The sequence below is a fragment of the Mastacembelus armatus genome, chromosome 8, assembly GCF_900324485.2.
Source record: "Mastacembelus armatus chromosome 8, fMasArm1.2, whole genome shotgun sequence".
Lineage (NCBI taxonomy): Eukaryota > Metazoa > Chordata > Actinopteri > Synbranchiformes > Mastacembelidae > Mastacembelus > Mastacembelus armatus.
In genome coordinates, this window is record NC_046640.1 from 11,462,647 (window position 1) to 11,481,427 (window position 18,781).

An 18,781-nucleotide genomic window follows, 5' to 3' on the forward strand; every position below is an offset into this window, starting at 1 on the left:
TGATGGTAAAATAATTCAGTGTAATTTACACTTAATCTCCTGCTACAAATCAGTGTGTCCAATTATCACCTTTGGGTACTGAAATACTGCTGCTGATCCTTTTAACTGGTATATAGCTGTCATACAGTATTTGACTTTCTGAATACAAATCACTGAAGTAGACTGTCCCCTTCCTGCTGAGACTTTTTCTTTGCGTTGTAAATCAGTCATCGTGCTCTTTGATGATTGTTCCTGATCTGAGCACAAACATCATAAACCAGATTAGAAATCCTGTGATAGTTTCATATTTTGGTGCATGTTACCAAAATTTTTTGTGAATGATGTACCGAAGTTGTCATGACAACGGCTGCTTGCATCCCCGCTTTTCTGCATCTGATTCTATTGACTGATTCATTTTGCTGTCAACTATTATCACCTGCTGTTTAAGACTGGCTATTCAACACCTGGCCACCAGGTGCCCTCAGTCTGCCACCTGACACATGCACACTCGCCCCAGTGGATATCACTTAACTCATAAATGAAATTTTTGCACAGATTTCAGAGGCTCTGCTCAAGGAAGTGAAATTAATCTACTTTGTGAACTCAAATTTGCTGAACCGTGATGCTTAGATTTGTGCCATTATCCAATAACAAGCTGTTTTGACTGTGTTGACCTTTGAGGGAATGGAGAAAGCTGTCATAGCTTATTAGATGTGTTGCGTGTACTCTAGAGTAAACAAACATACTTTAAGTTTTAGCAGTGTTTAGTTAAATATTGTACCTGTTCAGCTTCAGCTCTTTGTGGATTTTGGTATTTGTTTTTGACCTAAAAGTTTATCGTGTCAGTTCTAACAAAGCAATAACTCAGCATTTATTTTCCTTCTAACAGACTAAGAGATGTCAAGGTGAAAAATCGAGGCAAAATATCCAACAGAATAAAAAAATCAAGGCGACACGAGGCTGAGATACTGATACCTGAGCCGCTATAATTAAATATGGCTTTGCTTTCAGCATACATTTATCTTTGTCATCGTAACAGTTCAAAAGCCTCAGCAACCTATGAATAGAGATTACTGATACTCTGTCCTTTTGTTACCTTCTTAATTGCCTCTTATTAGCTGTTATGAGAAGCTGCAAAGATAGCATTATAGTGTGATTATATTTAACAGACCTGCATAAAATGAGGACGTTTTTAGACGCTATGAATTGCAGTTCGAAAGACACTAATTAGGACATTTGTTTCTGTTTTTGTTTATGGTTGCATGTATGCATTTGAAATATAAACACCTTTTGCTATTGGCTGTGAAAAGCTGTAGTCCTCACTTCAGAGAATAAGCAAAGCTGTCGAGGATGAAATGCTTTGCTCCTCATAGACTGCTCAGACTAGACTGCAAAAAGTGTTGATCAGAAGATGAAATTTTCAGAATAGAATGAGCAAAAATCAAAATTAACAGTCAAAGTTTGCCCTGAGAGTGGCAGCAGAGCAGAGATCATGTCAAAGGGGTTTATCTTCTGTACACTGGCCTTTCTGGGTCATCTCAGGCTCAGCTGCTGATTCACAAATCCAATGTGTTTTTTTTTTCTTTTTTTTTCAGAAAAAAAATCATTTCAAATCTCGCTGAGGTTTCATATGTTCATCAACTTTATTCGCATCCAATAGACTTATATAGATCTTGAAATATTGTAATGCACCTGTGACTGTTTGAATGCAGCAATGCCCTTTTCACTGCACCTAATGAAGGGCATGCTGAACATGTAGTGTTTGTCAAAGATTTTCTGCCATGGTCATTGGCTAACCATCAGATAGCAAACATTTACTTGCAAAGTCTGTGTAGTGCAAATGTATTTTTGCAAATGCATGTTTGGTGCCATCTGGTGACTTCAAGCATCGAAGTTGAAGGATAAATCAAGTTCCAGGCGCCTGATGTATGGAAGTGAACAGATGCCATATAATATTACTTGAATTTCTTAGTGGAATAATGAACACTTTTCAAAACACATGAGGTTTGCAAAACATACTTAATTAGGCAGACCCTGAGGCCCTGTAATCTTAAGGATAACAATAACACTGCACAGTAGTACATTGTTACTGTAAGTTACATGATAGAAGGGAGTGTCTTCTTTGCTCCACACTCCAGTAGGAACGGAGTTGGCAGTAAAAGAATTACCGACATGCGAGTCAGACATTGTGTTGAAATTTGTGACTGATGTAGGAAGGTTCCCGTTGGGATCTGTCGACAGCCATCACCTGCAAAAACATGCAGTTGGCTGAGCAATACCTGAGAGGATTATAGTTTCATTATAAGCAAGTCAGAACGAGAAATGTTCCATTAGGTCTCTTTATGAAATAAATGTTCTAAACTCCAATAGGTCCTTTAGGAGGAACTACACAGGTTCATTGAAAAACGTTGGTAGTAGTATCATATCTAATGAAGTAGCTGAAGAACAATGCATGACATTTTAAACTACAGAGATAATGTGATGAAATTTTGCAACAAGTGTATATATGTATAATGTAAAGCAAATACACTGACATAGCAATGTTGTCTAATACATTAATCGGTTTAATGATTAGTGCTGTTGATCATAATGTGTGTAACTGTGTAATACTAAGGGGCACACATTCTTCTATGTGAGATGTATTTTTCTGGAAGGGATGGTGTATGTTCCTTTCACTGTGGACACGCCTGTGCTTGTTTTGGATCCGGCACTGTGGAGGTGTAATTACACAAGGGAGACTCTCGCCACCTCTCTGCAGGATCTGAGAAAAAGGAACTTGACACTGCTGTCTAGCACAACTTGGGCGTTTAAACTCCAGAAGGTGAATATAATTACTCTTACTTATAGCCAGATTATAACTTCGCTATGGTCTCTTGGTAATTCTGTGTAAAGCACTTTTCTCAGTACTGTCAAATGAAGAATAGTTTTTTTTTTTTATATTTAAGATAAATTCACATTTTATATACACGTGGTGTATGTTTGCTAAATTCTTTCCAAGCTTTCGGAATTGAGAAGAGGAAAATCAGCTTAGCCTGACTGGAGCAATTCATCTTTAAAGATTAAAGAGGAATATTTTTCTTTTGACCCAAAATGACTTATGACCTAAAACCTTAGTCTTTTCTTCACATCCGTTATATGAAAGAAACATATCTTTTGCAGCACAGTACCCGCTGAATGTTGATCTGTTAGTGGATATACTGTTCTAAGCTTTTAGTCCTGTTCACACTTGCAGCCAAGATGCCAGAAACAGCAGAAGCTGTGTCAGCTACTCTCACCACCAACAGAAACTGCACCATAGAAATAACCAACGTCAGCAGTAGCTACTGTCTCATCAACCCCAAGTAAGTCTGTGTAATGTCTTAATACATGTGCTAATGATTAAATAAACATATTGAAATAACCCAGAAACCTGAACAGAGGATGAAACAAGAATGTTTAGTGTACAAACATACAATTTAATGAAGTGCAAAGATGAGAAAATGATTAAGAGAAAATATAGTAAGAAAATGTATTGTTTACTATACTGTACAATGAAACTTGTGTTCACTGTATCATCTGTAATTAGATCTCAACATGTGTGACATATAGAAAGTTACATACTTACTTTTCCTGGTAAGTAATATACTGCACATGTCTAAATTAGAGGGCAGTCCATGGGGGTTAAGTCTTTACCTGCATCAGCAAATGTTTCTGCACATAAAGAAAAATTGCTGCAGTGTATTATTACCTGTGTGTATACTCCACTTTGATTGGTTCCAGGGAAAGGTATTCATGTCAAAAGGCTTAATGCATTGCTTTGAAGTCCTATGAGACTATAATACTAGAATAAGATTTACAGCATAGTAATTGTGTATTATTTCAATATGGAGCTGCACTTATTAGAAATAAAGTTAAATGATAGTGCAAGTGAAATGTCAGTAATACCATAATTTGACATACATAAGATTTTAGCATCTCTTTATAAAGAGTGCAGTCTCTGTCAGTTTCTTCCATTTCTCTTAAAAAGGAAACTCAATAAAATAAAATAAAAATTCCCATACATATTGGAATTTGTGTCATGCTTGTACATTTATCTAGCTGTGGCAGGACAGACCATATCTTGGATGGGTGGTTTTCATATGTGACATCACTTTGCTGAGAACATCCACCTATCCATCATGCAGTGACACACACCGCCTCATTGCACATCGCATGCAGGTACACTCACTGTTGCTTAGAAGTCCACAGCAGCACTTCCACAGTCACACTCCATCCATCAGCATAAGGTGCTTCACCTTAGAAAGCCTAGCAGTCAAGAAGTACATTGACAATATCCACAAAACTTATAAAACTATGATTTTTCATCAAAAGTCTGGTTGTCAACTGATTAGTAATGTCAGGCTTGGTTTCTCACTCTCTTGTATAGGGTATATATGACCAGTGGCTTCTGTCATCACCCACCACAGCCTACGGTTTGTACAGCCAAGACTGAAGTGTGCTCCTTCACCAAGGATGACAACACTGCCACAGGCGCTGTGGGCCTGCTGACCTACGACCTGTTCCATATGCAGACCCGGGTTTGTTCTGGGCGCATGGCCATCATGTTCTCCGTACCCTTTGACCAGAATCTGTACAAAAACCGTCTCGCCGTGGGTGTGGTTGAGAGCTCTTGTGCCTGCGACAAACATCTGTATGACCAGATGTATAATGGAAAAGACCTCACTAACTTCACTTGGTCTGAGAATAACGGCAGCGGGCTGGAATATAAGGCGACATATGTTGATGTGAGGGCTACAATGTCTACTATTGGCAAAGCCATTGTTAAAGTGGAGCTCTTTGATAAAATGGGTCGTTAGTGTGGTGTTCTGACTTGTAGTACTCTGTTGCTTTTGTTCCAAGAGAATAAATAAACTTAATTTGATTTGACTACTGTTGCATATTTCCATCCAGAGAAACATCCAGAGGAGAGGAAGACTGATTTTGCTGTCATCCTTATTTTGTGTCTGGTGAAAGATATCAATATCTGACAGCCAGCTCATTGATTCTCCATTAGCTGATTCCTTGGGCTTACATATATCGTATACTCCCCTTTTCTTTGATTATGGTAATAAAACATTCAGTCCCAGTGCTTGTGTTACTTTGTGTCGGATATGTTTTCACTCAGTATGCTTTCATTATTACTGATGAACAGTAATCATTTTTTAATCTCTTAGCTGGATCCATCCAGTTCTAATGAGTAGCAACAGATGGAGTATCTGCATAGATGTTTTTTTAATCGGCATGATAACAATATTGTTCTTCATTGGCTGTGAAACTCTCCATCTTGCTATAAAATGTGTGTGGTATTTGGAATGCAAGAGTCGAAACAGAAGAAAGAATAAGTAAAGTGCCAAAGCAATGAGGTTCTCAAACCACTTCAGCTAGTCAGTCACACATCCACGTGAATGATCCCAGCTTACCTAACAACAAGTTGGGATCCAATAGGAAAGTGCTGGAAATGCTTCAACTTCACCACAGACTAGGGTGCGGTTGTTTGAGTCCCAGAGGGGAAAACAGGATTTTTTTCTTTACCTAGCGTTAATTTTCTGTAAGGCATGGCTGTACTGGTAAATGTTTGCTCAAAGCGGGTGTGTATCATCTGTCTGGAGATGGATTGCAAGTGGGAGGATTTCCTGTGTGATGGCATATATCTCTGCTAAAAAAAAAAACAACAAAAAAAAACTATTGGCACCTCCCATTGAAGTAACTTTTCTCATTTTGGGACTTGGAAGCACCAACAGAGGTTCTCAGCAGGTAAGTACCTTACTGTAGAAAATCTTTAATAGCAGACAAAGAATGGCTCATTAGCACCTGACTCTTAAGAAAAGAGCAATTGGTGGAAGCATATAGAAGCCTGATGGGGCATTTGTTTGATTTGTAACTCTTATCTGTTGATAAAAGCGATGATCATTTTCTCTAGTGTTTTCACTTTAACTTAATTATTGCATGGTACTTAGTGCTATAATTGAAGGGGTGCACTCTCTAATGAGGCAAAGAGAGTCTGAAGCCATTATGTGATTGTTCACAACTATTTTGAAATCTCATTAGCCTCTGGAATACAACTCTCATACTCGACTATGTTTTTGAATGTAAGTGGTAATGCCAGTACAGCATGTCAACAGAAACGAGGTCAGGAGGATATTCTATATTGTCAGTGTGTAATTCTCATTATGTTTTTACGAAGGAAGCAAAGTGCTATTCACAGATAATGTTTTCTGATTCATCTGGTTGACATTGAAATTCCACTTTTGTGTTTTTCAAGCATATCTCACAGCCATTGCAACATGGAGTGCGCTGAATCTGTAGCAGCCGATGTGGACAGTAAGAGAAGTGTTACCATTGAAATCACAAATATGACCAAGAACTACTGCTTCATCAACCCTAGGTATGCCTTTAATATGTATTTTCAGTCTTGAGCACTATGAAGTTTATCATATAGATCCAAAAATGTGTAATGTGTGTGTGTGTGTGTGTGTGTGTGTGTGTGTGTGTGTGTGTGTGTGTGTGTGTGTGTGTATTTATTTACCGGTTAGGGTGTACCTTGAGAATGGAGAGACATACCACCCACCTCAGCCCACGGTGCGCCCTCTAAAGACAGAGGTTTGCACTTTCACCAAGTCCAGCAGCAAAGCAACTGGCAGTGTTGGTGTACTGACCTACGATCTTTTCGAGCGGTCACAGAATGACTACATTGAGACTCTGGCCATGATGTTCTCCATTCCCTGGGACTACAACTTGTACAAGAACTGGTTTGCTGTGGGCATCTATAAAAAGGGCCGTGCCTGTGATAAAGATTTGTACAAAGAAATGTACTATGAGAAGAACCAGCATGAGCATGGGTTTGTCAGAGAGGAAGCCAATGGGTCAGGAATCAATTATGTTGGCAACTACCTAGATATCAAGGCCACCATGTGTCCCTTGGGCAATGCCATCATGAAGGTGGAGGTGTGGGATAAGCTTTTCACACCTATGGGCCAGCAGACATTGTAGAGACCCCTTCTAACCAGAATTTCTGTCATGTGTCTTGACAGCAGAATTTATCCCTCAACCTTAAGCTTTTACCTGACAGACTGTCTCCACTAGAGTCAACACGCATGATTAAACAGAAGTATTGTTGCTGACATGTGTCTGTACACCTGGGCATTACCCATCAGGAAATCTGCTTAAGATCATAGTTTGTTTATAAATCCAGGCAGCAATATCCTCCCTTTATAGCCAGAGCCATCCAGTTTTAAAATGGCATCTATAGAAATGGAAATCAAAGGATGAGTTACTGGAAGATGAGGGCACACAGCTTAATAAAACACACGGAAGGCTCGTCTGTATTCACCTTGACACTGTCTGAGGCATAAAATAAACCTTTTTGGTGAATCTATTTGTGTGAGTGGCTGCTGATTGAGTTTGGAAGAACATAAAATTGTTACAAAAAATAAGATCCAAATATAAAATTATGTTTTTTTGTGCATGTGTGCTATACAAAAAAATGCTCTAGGGGTTTACAGTTGCATTCAGAATGATCACTTTGAAGTAGAGCTGAGATTTCCACAGAAAAAGAGGTGCAGTTTGATTCATATGGGGCTGTATATAAGCAGTAGTGGGAGTCACATCTCTCTCATGTTGCCTCCCAATAAAGGGCATGTGTCATTGCCAGTCCTGCAGTCCTACCAGCCTTACTGTGGTCCCCTAGTTGTGGTGACTTTAAATTAATATATTCTACTGTTTGCAGAGATTTTTTGAAGTCACCTGCAGCACAAAAGACTCAACTCTTCAAATTGATTTTAATGTAAAACAATCTTAGACTGCAAAATGTCAATGTCAATTTTTGCATAAATATATCTTTGTGTCTTTAGAATCACTTTTAAGAGACTTAGTAGAATAGTATTTGTACCCAGATTTTTTAGATCCTTGAGACTGAGAAGGTTTTATGTGCCTGCTTTGCTATCCTGGCAGAATCCAAGGGAACAGTAAAACATCTTTAGTTATGTGGTTATTGTTCACAACACAATCACTGGTGCATTTTATTGAACTGAAGTAAACCCAAAGAGATTTTTTTTTTTTTTTTTTTTGCAGTTACGATGTTGGCAGGGACTATGAGGCAGTAATGTGAATGAGGCAGGAATGGATTTAGGTGAAATCCCTAATATGACAGCTCAGCAATTCATTACACTTACCAACAGCTTTATCTTTATAGTTCTTTAATTGGGCAGCAGTGCCAATATGTTACCTCATCATCAAAGAACTTGTTTTCAGGTAGTAGCACAATCGATTCTGCGTACATATAGTCTTTAACCTTAGGAAAATATAGGCTTCTAAGGCAGGACTACCACCGCTTAATTTATCACAGGCAAATTCTTCTGCTTCCTGGGTTCTGTTTATAATCTCAACACTGCATTTCTGTTTCTGTTTTCCCATTAGATTCATGATGCTTTTGCAGCATTAACTATACCAGCCACAAAGAAGCCCAGATCAAAGGTTTTTGCTCACTGTCACCATTGCATTTGCATAAAAGCCATACATAATATAGAGGCATAAACTAGGCCTGTTTAGACTCAATCCCTGAAGCATTGTTGAGTGGGGTGTTGGAGAAATGACACATGGTCCCTATAAACAGCTGGGGACACTAAGCAGAAACTTTTGTTTGTCAGAGATTTAAAATAAGAAGAAGGTGCCACACATTGCCTTCAATCTCTTCTCTATTTTCACTATACCTGCACATAAGTCTTTTGTATTATATTGCTTACTGTATGTGTTTGTGAGTGAGCACTTATGTGTGTATATGTGTCTTTGAACACTTTTGTGACGAGCATCTCTGAGTGTTGGTGCACACGCGCCTGTGCAGGCAGATAATATTTTATTTCAAATAAATTCCTTTTAGCATTATGTGATTTGTGTTTGGTTTTAAAAAAAATTTCAAGAGCCTTGTAGGATTAAACAAAAAGATATTTTTCTGTGTAGATAAATGTATGCAGCTCAGCATTTGTGGAGTCAAACTAGTGCAAACAGAAGTGAATCAAGCTTTTCTTTTAGTAAAACCTTCTGTCAGAATCCTTCCATGATGTTAAAAGGTGGATAAGTGCAAGTGTACCATCTAAGTCAGGGGTGCCCAACCCATGCTCCTTGAGGGCCACTGCCAATCCAATCAATCAGAAGCTGGAAGATACCAATTCACTTTATCTTCTCTCACTTCCATGCTGATCTGAGATGGTATCTTCCGGCTTCTGATTGAGTGAACACACCTGAGCCAGGTAATTACCAGGGAGAAGGGCAATGATAGCTGGAAAACAAGCAAGGAGATGTTCCTTAAGGACACCTCTGATCTAAGTTAACATTTACCTTTTCATGAGTCAAAAAAATCATCTGATCACACTAAAATTACAGCAAGGCTCCAGGCAAATACACCACAAGTATATGAACAGAGGTGAGTGTGAGAAAATTATTTTCATAAGCCATCTTGCAAAGAGAAAAAAAACTAGAAAAACCTCATATTAGCAACAAAACTGTTACAGGCTGCCACAACTTTGCTGTTTTCTATTTTTTGACACAAGGTTTAACATTAATTAATTTGCTACCACTGTTATACTATGAATAAAAAGAGTGAAGTAAACTGCAGAATTTTTCTATTTCTGCTTCAGGTGGAGTCTCAGTTTTTTGGTTTTTTTTTTCACTACCACCTGTTACCAAATCTTCCACTTTTCACTTATTCAATTGCTTTGAAGCTAAGCCTACAAAATAATCCTACAGTACATCAGAACTATATACTGACTCAAACTGCACCTCTTTAAACAGAAGCATGAAATGATTGAATCTCAGCAATGTCTGAGTGGGACTTGTCTATACTACTCTAACAGTCTATACTACTGCATGTCTGTGACCAAAATTACCCTCAGAAATGTAAATATTCCATTCAGTTCTCTTTTCAAAGTGAGCAGAAGTAACAGTATTTTCAACTATTAAATATCTTCTCAAAGACTGCCATCTAGAGGCCAGCATGAGCTTTCTAAGCAATCCTTAGGGAAAAAATAACTCTTTAAGATGTGCTGCAAAATCTTTTCTGAAGTCTGCGTTGATAAATGAAAGTAAAATATGTGTATGTTTGGAGTGTTCAAACATGGAAAGGGCTGGTTTTACAAAGTCCATGATTATGAGCAGACAGTGGTATTAGTGTGACTCACCCAGTGTCTTCCTCTGCTGTTCCCAGCTCCAAACATGTCTTGACATCCAGCAGGGCCTGGTACTCTTACCACTTCATTCTGTGTCTGCCAGGATAAGTGTCACACTGACATCAGGCGCCTGCGGCTCCATCATCAGAGCTCAACTGCAGGCCTCAGTCTCAGTCAGGACCCCCTCCAGAGAGCCCACAAGGGTAAAACAATGAAGTCAAATATTTTTAAGCTAAGCTGGTGTTACATGCATTGTGTGTGTTGGTTTTTGTTTTTTAGATTTTTTTGCGGGTCGTTTGTAACTCTTTTGAATGAGATGTGAGGCCCAAAGGTCATGTTCCTTCTGGCAGGCTTTGGAAATTGTCTCATCATGTTAGTTATTTTGAAACCTCTCAGCATGCGGAGTAACACAGATAAATATCGTGTACTGTAACAATTCAGCAAACCTGAGAGAGGAAACCGAGAATGTTCTCTGCACTACTTATGTTATTAGAAGAAAGTGAATTGCCAAGATGTTACTTTCTTAATGCTTCTCCTATTGGTAAATGTCACGATAAAAATTCAATTTTAAATATCATATAATTAAAATTACATGCAACTTGTATTATAATTCTTGTTCCTGTTGTGTTTAACCATGAAAACATGTTTTTTTTAGCATCATACATATTATAGAAAAATTCAAATCTTTGTTTTAGTTTTGTGAAGCACATAGCAACCTAATACCTATAATATATATATATATATATATATATATATATATATATATATATATATATATATATATATACATATACATACGCACACCCTCATATGTTACTGGACAGATATGAAATTATCAGCTTTAAAAGATGCTAATATGTTGGTGCTGGTTTCCACTGCCCCCCGAGTATCCTAAAAATGTGTTATTTCAGGTTCAAGAAATGAGCCTCGACCATTTGCTAGTTACTTTCTAAAGCCCAAGATTACATACCATGATGTTGTGTCTACAAACCCAGCTTGAAGACTTCAGTACTGGTGTGATATGAACCTCATGGAGTCTCCACGTGAGGTCTGCACATCTTTTGTGTATTTACTCAGCTTTTGTTGCGCCCTCTCAGCTTGAGATGAACCCAGACCCAGATCAACACTTGGGTGTGATGACTCAGCTGGCAGTGTATGTCCATGCATTGTTTTAATTTCCTGAATCTGATGATCCCAGCTCACTCTGGTTGTTTCTCAGGTGCAGCGGCTCTTCCTTCAGGCTGTCATGCTCCAGGTCTTGTTTTTTTTTTTTACAGGTTGGTACATTTTATTCATGATTACTGGACTAGTGAAGAATATTTACGCCTGTTGTTACTCAAAGCTGGAACGCAGTTGCTCATATTCTATATTTCTTTGAGATTATTCTGAGTGATCGAGCAGCAGATATGATGTCAAACCTACTTGAATGTACAGTCATCTGCTGCCAGCTCAGTGTCATCCAGCTGATGGGTCAGCTCTGACACAGCAGTGCCAGATGCCTGGATCTTGAACAACAAAATAATTACTCCTGTCACACTGAATGAGTTGATTCAGTGGGTGCAACCTTTTAAATTTCATCTGGTTTGGCAAAACTCTAGTGTGCAGGCTCCAATAAACTAGTCTGTGAGAAAAACATATAATGGATTTTAATGGATAAAGGTATATAAAAATCCAGTGAGATACCAATAACTCACAAGTAACTTTGTATAGACTGCTCCCGGAAGCTGACTTTATCTGGCCAGCTGTGGAGATTCATTTCTTGTCACTGATGTGGCCAAATGCTCCTTTCTATGATGCAGTGTAGCTGACACACTATCAGCCACTTACAATGCCAGAGTCCCCATTAAGTCTGCCAAAGTAACCAGTAGTTGATGTACAGATGCCATTATGCTCTGTCCTTCCTACCAATCTGCCAGATCTCAGGGACATAATAGTCATGGACTCTCATTGTGAAAAGACCCAGAGGGCCCAACAGAGGCTCCTGAGCCAAACTTTACCACCTTGAGAGAGTGAGACCAGTATCTATTACTGTGTTTTGACACTTGTTTGCAAAGTAACTCACCCTTAAAACAATTAACATGATTAGAGTATGAGTGTGTAATCAACATTCAGGCCCCACAGTGTGAATAATCCCAGGGTCATGCACACACACGCACACACACACACACACACAGTACAGATAATATAATCTTGCACTTTAAATCAAGTTTTACTATAAAATACGTTATATACCTTCAACATTACAAAAACAGTATCCCAGATTTTTTCCTAATTTGTGAAAACTAACGATCTCTGGAGATCTGCTCCCCAATGCATTTTTAAAAAATATTCTGGCCCCACAGTATCAACTCACTTCAGTGTCAACACAGATCAGATCACAGAAACTGAGGCCTATGGGATGATGTTCAGACCAACTGATTTATACCCAAGTTGAGGCATCTCAGAATGTTATGTAATTGTGCTCTGGAGAATAACCTATTGACTTCACACATGGTTTTGAAGTTTCCCATGGTGATTACAGACATGAATGTACAGATACATTGAAGCAGTCCAGTTGTATTTTTTAACCAGCATTTTTAGGCTAATATATATAGAGAGGTTATCGCCAAATATTAACTTGGAGATTAGTTAACTGGTTAACCAACCCTGTCAAATTATGACTGTTGCATTGATTTTGTTGGTCAGTTTTATTTTTTTGGTAAACATTGAAAACCCCTGGTCTTTTTTCAGACAGATGAATCCATGTGAGCATCAACCTAATGTTAAAGTGACTTGACAGAACATACAGTAACCAGGTAAGTTGCTTCTTAACTTTTTTTTCCTTGACTGCCAAACAACACTAAATGCTTGGCACCTGTTCAAGGGGTTATGATATCGCTGTTGCTCAGAAAAGATGACGGTAATTTTGAATTAACGTTTTTTTAAACTAGCTACATTTTTTATGATGTTTTCAGGCATGTTAGTAAGTACTGGTATAAAAAAAAAAATGCTGGCATCAGTTTGTCATTGTATCACATGAAACCACTAGAGGGCAAAATTTCCTGACTGAAAACATTTTTACTTTCTTGTACTGTATGTCACTTGAAGGTATTTGACTTATATAGATTGCTAGACATTTCTTGATAATGTTCTGTGGGATATTTTATTTAATGTAGGAGATAAAATTTTATTTAGATAGTTCTCACAATCACATCTTATATCATGGGGTTAGAAATGGGTTCTAGCTTGTTCTGGAAAAAAATAAGGAGTAACACAGATTTGGATGAGATCAGAAAGGGGTGGGGATGAGGATGACCCAGTAACTAGAGAGGAAGAAGGTCACCAAAAACACTTTCCCACCCAGCCCTGGCAAACACACAAACACAGGCCCACCCCGCAGTGTTGTGTGTGCCAGATGAGGGCGTGATACATGATTGCTATCACTGCTTCCTTCACTACATCAGCAGCATAGCAACTGCACCACAATACACAGTCCTGTTCACTGTGTAACAATACCTGAACCCCAAAGCAATGGCATCTGTACTGCACCCAAAGGAAAGGAGTGTTTGATCAAATACTGACAAAGACCATTATTTTGCCAGAGTGATGCTACAACTCCTTTTATGTATCCTTGTAAACATGAGCTGTATACAAAAGAACCAGGTTCTGAAATCCTATTTTGATAACTTCCGTATACCAAATGGTCCATATGTGTAAAAATGAGCAAGAGCGAACAATCCAACTATATATTTAATATAAAATGTAAAAAACAGTGTATCGAAATGCATACAATACACTGAGAGCAGGCAGAATGTATTCTCTCAGGTGGCACAGTATACAAAAGGAAAAAAATAACTATAAATACACATTTTGTTTTTAAACTGAAAGCACTTACAATGGCTTTGTCGTCATTAAAAACGGAACAATACATAACCGCATTATCAGGAAGCAGTTCTTATCTTTAATACAATGCTGTGCCGACAAATTAAGTGTCTTTGTCTGAACTGTCTGGAGATGTTAAACGTTGCTTTAGCTCATGATTGTATCATCATGAGGATTGTCACAGGGAAAAGTGCTGAAGAATTTCATACTTTTAAAAAAAAAAAAAAACGACAATACCTGGAAAAAGATCCCTATTTTCATTCATTGTGTTCCATCTGTTAAACCTGACCCTGAACTTCCCATATTCTGTGCTTTCACATCCTGTCCTCCCTTTACAAATGTAGAGGAGTGTTTTCATATGTGACACATGAATGCATATCTGTTCCCCTAAATCAGCCTCTACTTAGGCTCAGAGCAGCGTTAAGTTAGGGTGGCAGCAAAACAAAAAAAAAGCAATTCAGTGATGAAATATTACATTGTCTATTATCAACATAACTAGTGTCCAAAATAATAAGCAATGTCAATACAAATATAGTTTGTCTTTACTTCTGCAAGCTCCAGAGCTTTTGTCATCATAACCCTGAATACCGGGTTCTCCGGTATAAATTAAGCTGTGTTTTTTTTTTTTTGAATATGTGCAAACTGAATGTGACCAATAGTATCATATTCAGATGTGGAGGAAAACAAACCGTTTGTCACAGCCTTCTCTGCAAAAAGTGTTAATCAGATACAGTACAGTAGAATACAGTAGTGAGTCTCTGTTAACACTGGGGAGTTTATAACTGAACAACTGCAATAATTGTGATGCCACAGAATATGATATTAACTGAATCAGGGTTTTCGCTGTCGCTGAGTGGTGAAGTGTCAGCAATTATGCCAGGAAAAGTCTCTCCTCTGCAGGGATCACCTGTGAGATGAAAGCGCAGCAGCAGTGTATGTAAAACAGTCCTCAGGCTGAGAGAAAAGGGCACGCATAGGTCCAGAAACTGATATTCCTGGTGACTCTGAGTGCAGTGTTGAAGATTTTCAGGAGCTGCCATCCCCGTTCTTGGTCTTCAGCACCACAAGGCTAACCATAACAGGGATCAGGCAGATAGGTGTTATCACCAGGGCGAAGATGATGACTGATGGTGGATCACTTAGCTCCTCTGTGGAACAATTCCTAAAAAACCTGGAGTGAATCTCCACAAAGGTCAGTTCCACCAGATGGTTGGGCCAAGGAATCAGGAGACAGTCAGACATATCCTCTGTGCAACGGCTTAAGTTACTATACAAACTGCAGTGTATAGACAGGGAGAATGTGGAAATTAACAAACATGTGACAATATTTTAAAATATTTCAAAAGGCAGACACAGTTCACATACTACTTACCCTCTCACATTGCCCCAGATGCACCAGCCAGTGTTGCTTAGTGATTCCATTGAGTTCTCAAAATCTTTGAGACATAGATGTTTAAACAGTATCGAAAGGCAGTCCATTGTTGGTCCACCATAAACCTCATTACATAAATTGCAGATGTCCATACATTTTTGAGACGTACTCCCACAGGCTGTGTGAATTGAAGAGTAACAAAAAGAAAGCGGAAGGAGTCAAAAAAGAGAGAGACCAACAGAAACAAATTAGAAAATGACAAAGATGTGTTGGACATCTTCACGTGGTCACCATTAAGCTCTGGATGACTTTCTAATATGATATACATGGTTATTTATGATTATAAGGTTATGTCACCCACCAAATGGCAAAGTAGATTGTCCAGAAGTGTGATCTAAAAGGGAGAAAAGAGAGATTTTTATATCAAAAACATTTACATCAAACAGAAAAAGGCTCTTTACAGTTAACTGAAACGTGTAAACCCTTTCTAATTCAGTTTGTTAAAAAAAAAAAAAGCTATGCATGCTCAGAGTTCAATACAAAGAAAGTTTTTTTTTTTTTTTGCCCATTGTAGCCCATGAGTTCTTTTCACATGTCTAGAGCTGAGGCAGGCATTTGCAGCTGTAGATGGGAGACCACACACTCACCAGAGAGAAAGGAGAGGAATACCCCAATGAAACCAAGTGCTCCCTTCATGTCAGAAAAAATGAATAAAGGTACGTTTTCCCCAAACGATGACCATGTATAATAAACCAAAACGTCTTAGACTGTGTACAGCGAGGCATAACAGGAAACCCGGCAGGATGGAAGAGACGCAGTGTAATCTTCGGTTACCAGATGTCCAAACAGTGTTACCCGCGGTTACCAGATGTTCTTCGGAGATCTGTCTGACAGCCCTGTGCCTTGGCAGCAGATCTTCCTCTCTCCAACACACATTTCTTTAGGATTTTCTTCCTTTTTTAAAGGGGTGGAGGCAACAAAGATTGTCCTCTCCATTCTCCCAAATAAAAGGGAGCACACCCAAGCTGGGCTGGACTCACATCTGAAAACCCTTACTCTTTAACTCTTGTTCTGCTTTTTAGTCTCAGTTTCTCACAGTCGAAGGCCTGGCCAGCTCACAGCATGTGATTTATTTGCCTTTTGGGCTGCCTCTGCCAAATAGGAAACATAAGTAAACATTTAGGGCTTAGTGTTTTGGGGTGAACGAAATCATGACTCTGCAGGGTGTGCTGTGCAGACAGCTGTGATTTCATATTTAGGTTAATTTGACAAACCTGGACCAAGTTGTTAGTCAGAGCTGACCAGCTGTTTAAAAGGCCAACAGTCTTTACATATGCTTGTAAAAAAAAAAAAAAAAATATTAGCAGCAAAAGTGTGGGAAACTGCTTTTTCATGTCATGTCATGCAGCGTTCAGGAGTGTACTACATCTGTAGTTAGTCAATGTCAGGACTCACCAAAATGGAAAAAGGCGCTTTTACTAAATGAAAAGTAAAATGTATAGTGCATGTTTTCTCACAACGAACTTCATTTATGCCACTGAATCCACATATTGGGCCTCTCACAACATCTGTTTGCTGAGCAGCATTTTGATTTAGTAATGACATCAGGAAATGTGTCTTTTCAGCAGAGGAGGAGCTCAGAGTTGGGGGGAGTTGGCAGGGGAAGGAGGGGGGACAGTCAGGGGAAAGAAAAAAAGAAAGGCACAGGATGACGAACAGTGAAAGGGGCTCTGCTCCAAAGTTCCAGTTGTTTCACAACTAAGAGTTCATGCGTTGATCACAGACGTTGCATGGGGTGAATGACGAACAAATTCAGGAAGTTGAGCCAGGTGGGGGGTGCTCAAAATAAGGTTTCAGTTAACCTTTAACCCCAAACCATTATGGGCCTTGTGTCTACTGCTGTTGACCCCCTCACTGGTAGAGACCTCCCTGGGAGTTTGTCTTGGATTCTCATGATAATACACACAAGGAGATCTTGGCAGAAAACTGGATCTGAGAGCTTTGCTCTCTGTGTTTCAGTTCCAGGCCAAGCAAATGAGTATAAGGAACTGATCCAAAACAGTCTCACAGTGGACAATGGACATGAATGAATCACATATATGAATAACGTTAAAACAAATCAAATGCCAATGTGCAAATGAAATTTTTTTTTTTTGAGATAAAAAAAAAAAAGATATTTGTAATAATGTATGCGACTTTTTTTTTTTTCCACATACCCTTTGTTGTGGCGGGTTCAACAGATAATTTTTCATCAACCAGGCAAACCACTGCTGTGCATCTGGCTATAAGAGAAAGAAAGCAATGAGAGAACTTCAAACTTTTGGACTTCAAAATTCAATTGAGCAATGAAATTATGATCCAACATACACAAATTTCAGATCTTGTGAAAGAGGTAAAGGAAATAACAAGGAGCGAGCTGTAGAGCGTGAACAGATCAGTACATCCTCTCTTTGTTTCCCATTGCTTTAAAGAAATCTCAGAGCGTTCAGCTTGAGGGCCGTTTAACTTTCGAAACTTTCTCAAAAGATCTTATTTCATGAACAGGAAGAAATACATTATAAAACTAACAGTCTAAACACAGTTTAATAATCTGTAACATTTTACACTGTAACACAGCACTTTAAAAACAACTGAAGTAAATCACTCTATAATGCTAAAGCCAAACTGATAAAGTTATAGATTCCAATCAGAAAAGTATCTTACGTGTAGCTAATTTCTAAAAACTGCACAAACAATGAAAGCTCTTAACCATTCACTGAGAGGTGAGATAGAAGGCAAAGAAAGAAGTTATATCATAAAGACATTGACTTATTGAGAATAAATCCTCTACTCACCCCAGATGAGAAGAGCCACAAAACATTCAGAGGACATTAGTGAGAAACTGGTGGCTGTCATTTTGGCTGACAATGCTCTGTCTGTCTTCCCTGGTGAGTAGAGATTACATATCTCAACCTTTCTGCAGAAAGGCTCTATAAAACAACAGGAAGTCCTCATTTCCTAGGATGGGTGGATTCTCACAATAGTGGAGAGTGCCTCTACTGTGGTCCATTGGTCCACTACCCATGAAAATGGGTTACAACTGAAAAAAAGTAAAGTTTGATGCAGGAGGACTAGAGATTTCATACTTTTCTATACCACACATTCTTTTTCCTTATCAAACCCCGGTGCATACATTACCCACAAACCAACTCAACCAGTTTTGTTGGAGGTTTGGGTGTATTATGTTATAGTGTGTGTCAGTGTTACTTTTAATTTGGCATCATTGGGGACTGCAGTTCTCATTGTACAGCATGAGACCCACTGTACAAGGCTAGTGCTGGGTAAGGAACTTATCTTTTGTATCTGTGCTGTGTTATAACATCAGTGAACCCCCTACCACTAAAGAGAGGCA

General features: G+C 38.7%; 3 protein-coding genes across 4 annotated transcripts; 2 read left to right on the top strand and 1 right to left on the bottom strand.

Annotated features, from left to right (window-relative positions):
* The first annotated feature begins 2,665 nt into the window (after positions 1–2,665).
* On the top strand, positions 2,666–4,884 carry LOC113141230 (bryoporin). The gene is made up of 3 exons (XM_026325508.1): positions 2,666–2,800; positions 3,212–3,320; positions 4,385–4,884. Exons 2-3 carry the CDS (start codon positions 3,217–3,219, stop codon positions 4,812–4,814), a joined length of 534 nt encoding a protein of 177 aa, XP_026181293.1. The 5' UTR covers positions 2,666–2,800; positions 3,212–3,216; the 3' UTR covers positions 4,815–4,884.
* A 744-nt stretch (positions 4,885–5,628) lies between these two features.
* Positions 5,629–7,372, top strand: apnl (actinoporin-like protein). Its single transcript, XM_026325486.1, has 3 exons — positions 5,629–5,751; positions 6,260–6,382; positions 6,531–7,372. The coding sequence occupies exons 2-3, from the start codon at positions 6,282–6,284 to the stop codon at positions 6,985–6,987; spliced, it is 558 nt and encodes a 185-aa protein (XP_026181271.1). The 5' UTR covers positions 5,629–5,751; positions 6,260–6,281; the 3' UTR covers positions 6,988–7,372.
* A 6,496-nt stretch (positions 7,373–13,868) lies between these two features.
* ramp2 (receptor (G protein-coupled) activity modifying protein 2) lies at positions 13,869–18,379 on the bottom strand. 2 transcript variants are annotated; one of them, XM_026324812.1, is made up of 5 exons: positions 18,225–18,379; positions 17,607–17,672; positions 15,752–15,784; positions 15,391–15,568; positions 13,869–15,294 (listed from the first exon to the last, which is right to left on the bottom strand). In XM_026324812.1, exons 1-5 carry the CDS (start codon positions 18,283–18,285, stop codon positions 15,045–15,047), a joined length of 588 nt encoding a protein of 195 aa, XP_026180597.1. In that variant the 5' UTR covers positions 18,286–18,379; the 3' UTR covers positions 13,869–15,044. The 2 variants fall into 2 exon arrangements, with proteins under 2 accessions (XP_026180597.1, XP_026180598.1); XM_026324813.2 differs by lacking the exons at positions 17,607–17,672; positions 18,225–18,379 and adding an exon at positions 16,038–17,534.
* Positions 18,380–18,781: the final 402 nt, after the last annotated feature.

Bases quoted from the DNA above. Each gene is read 5' to 3' on its own strand.
- ramp2 (XM_026324812.1), bottom strand. From the start codon at position 18,285: ATGACAGCCACCAGTTTCTCACTAATGTCCTCTGAATGTTTTGTGGCT. The intron at 17,673-18,224 runs GTGAGTAGAGGA...TTTCTCTTATAG, and splicing joins TGTGGCTCTTCTCATCTGGG to CCAGATGCACAGCAGTGGTT. The intron at 15,569-15,751 runs GTGGGTGACATA...CAATTCACACAG, and splicing joins ACAATCTACTTTGCCATTTG to CCTGTGGGAGTACGTCTCAA.
- LOC113141230 (XM_026325508.1), top strand. From the start codon at position 3,217: ATGCCAGAAACAGCAGAAGCTGTGTCAGCTACTCTCACCACCAACAGA. The intron at 3,321-4,384 runs GTAAGTCTGTGT...TCTCTTGTATAG, and splicing joins TACTGTCTCATCAACCCCAA to GGTATATATGACCAGTGGCT.
- apnl (XM_026325486.1), top strand. From the start codon at position 6,282: ATGGAGTGCGCTGAATCTGTAGCAGCCGATGTGGACAGTAAGAGAAGT. The intron at 6,383-6,530 runs GTATGCCTTTAA...TTTACCGGTTAG, and splicing joins TACTGCTTCATCAACCCTAG to GGTGTACCTTGAGAATGGAG.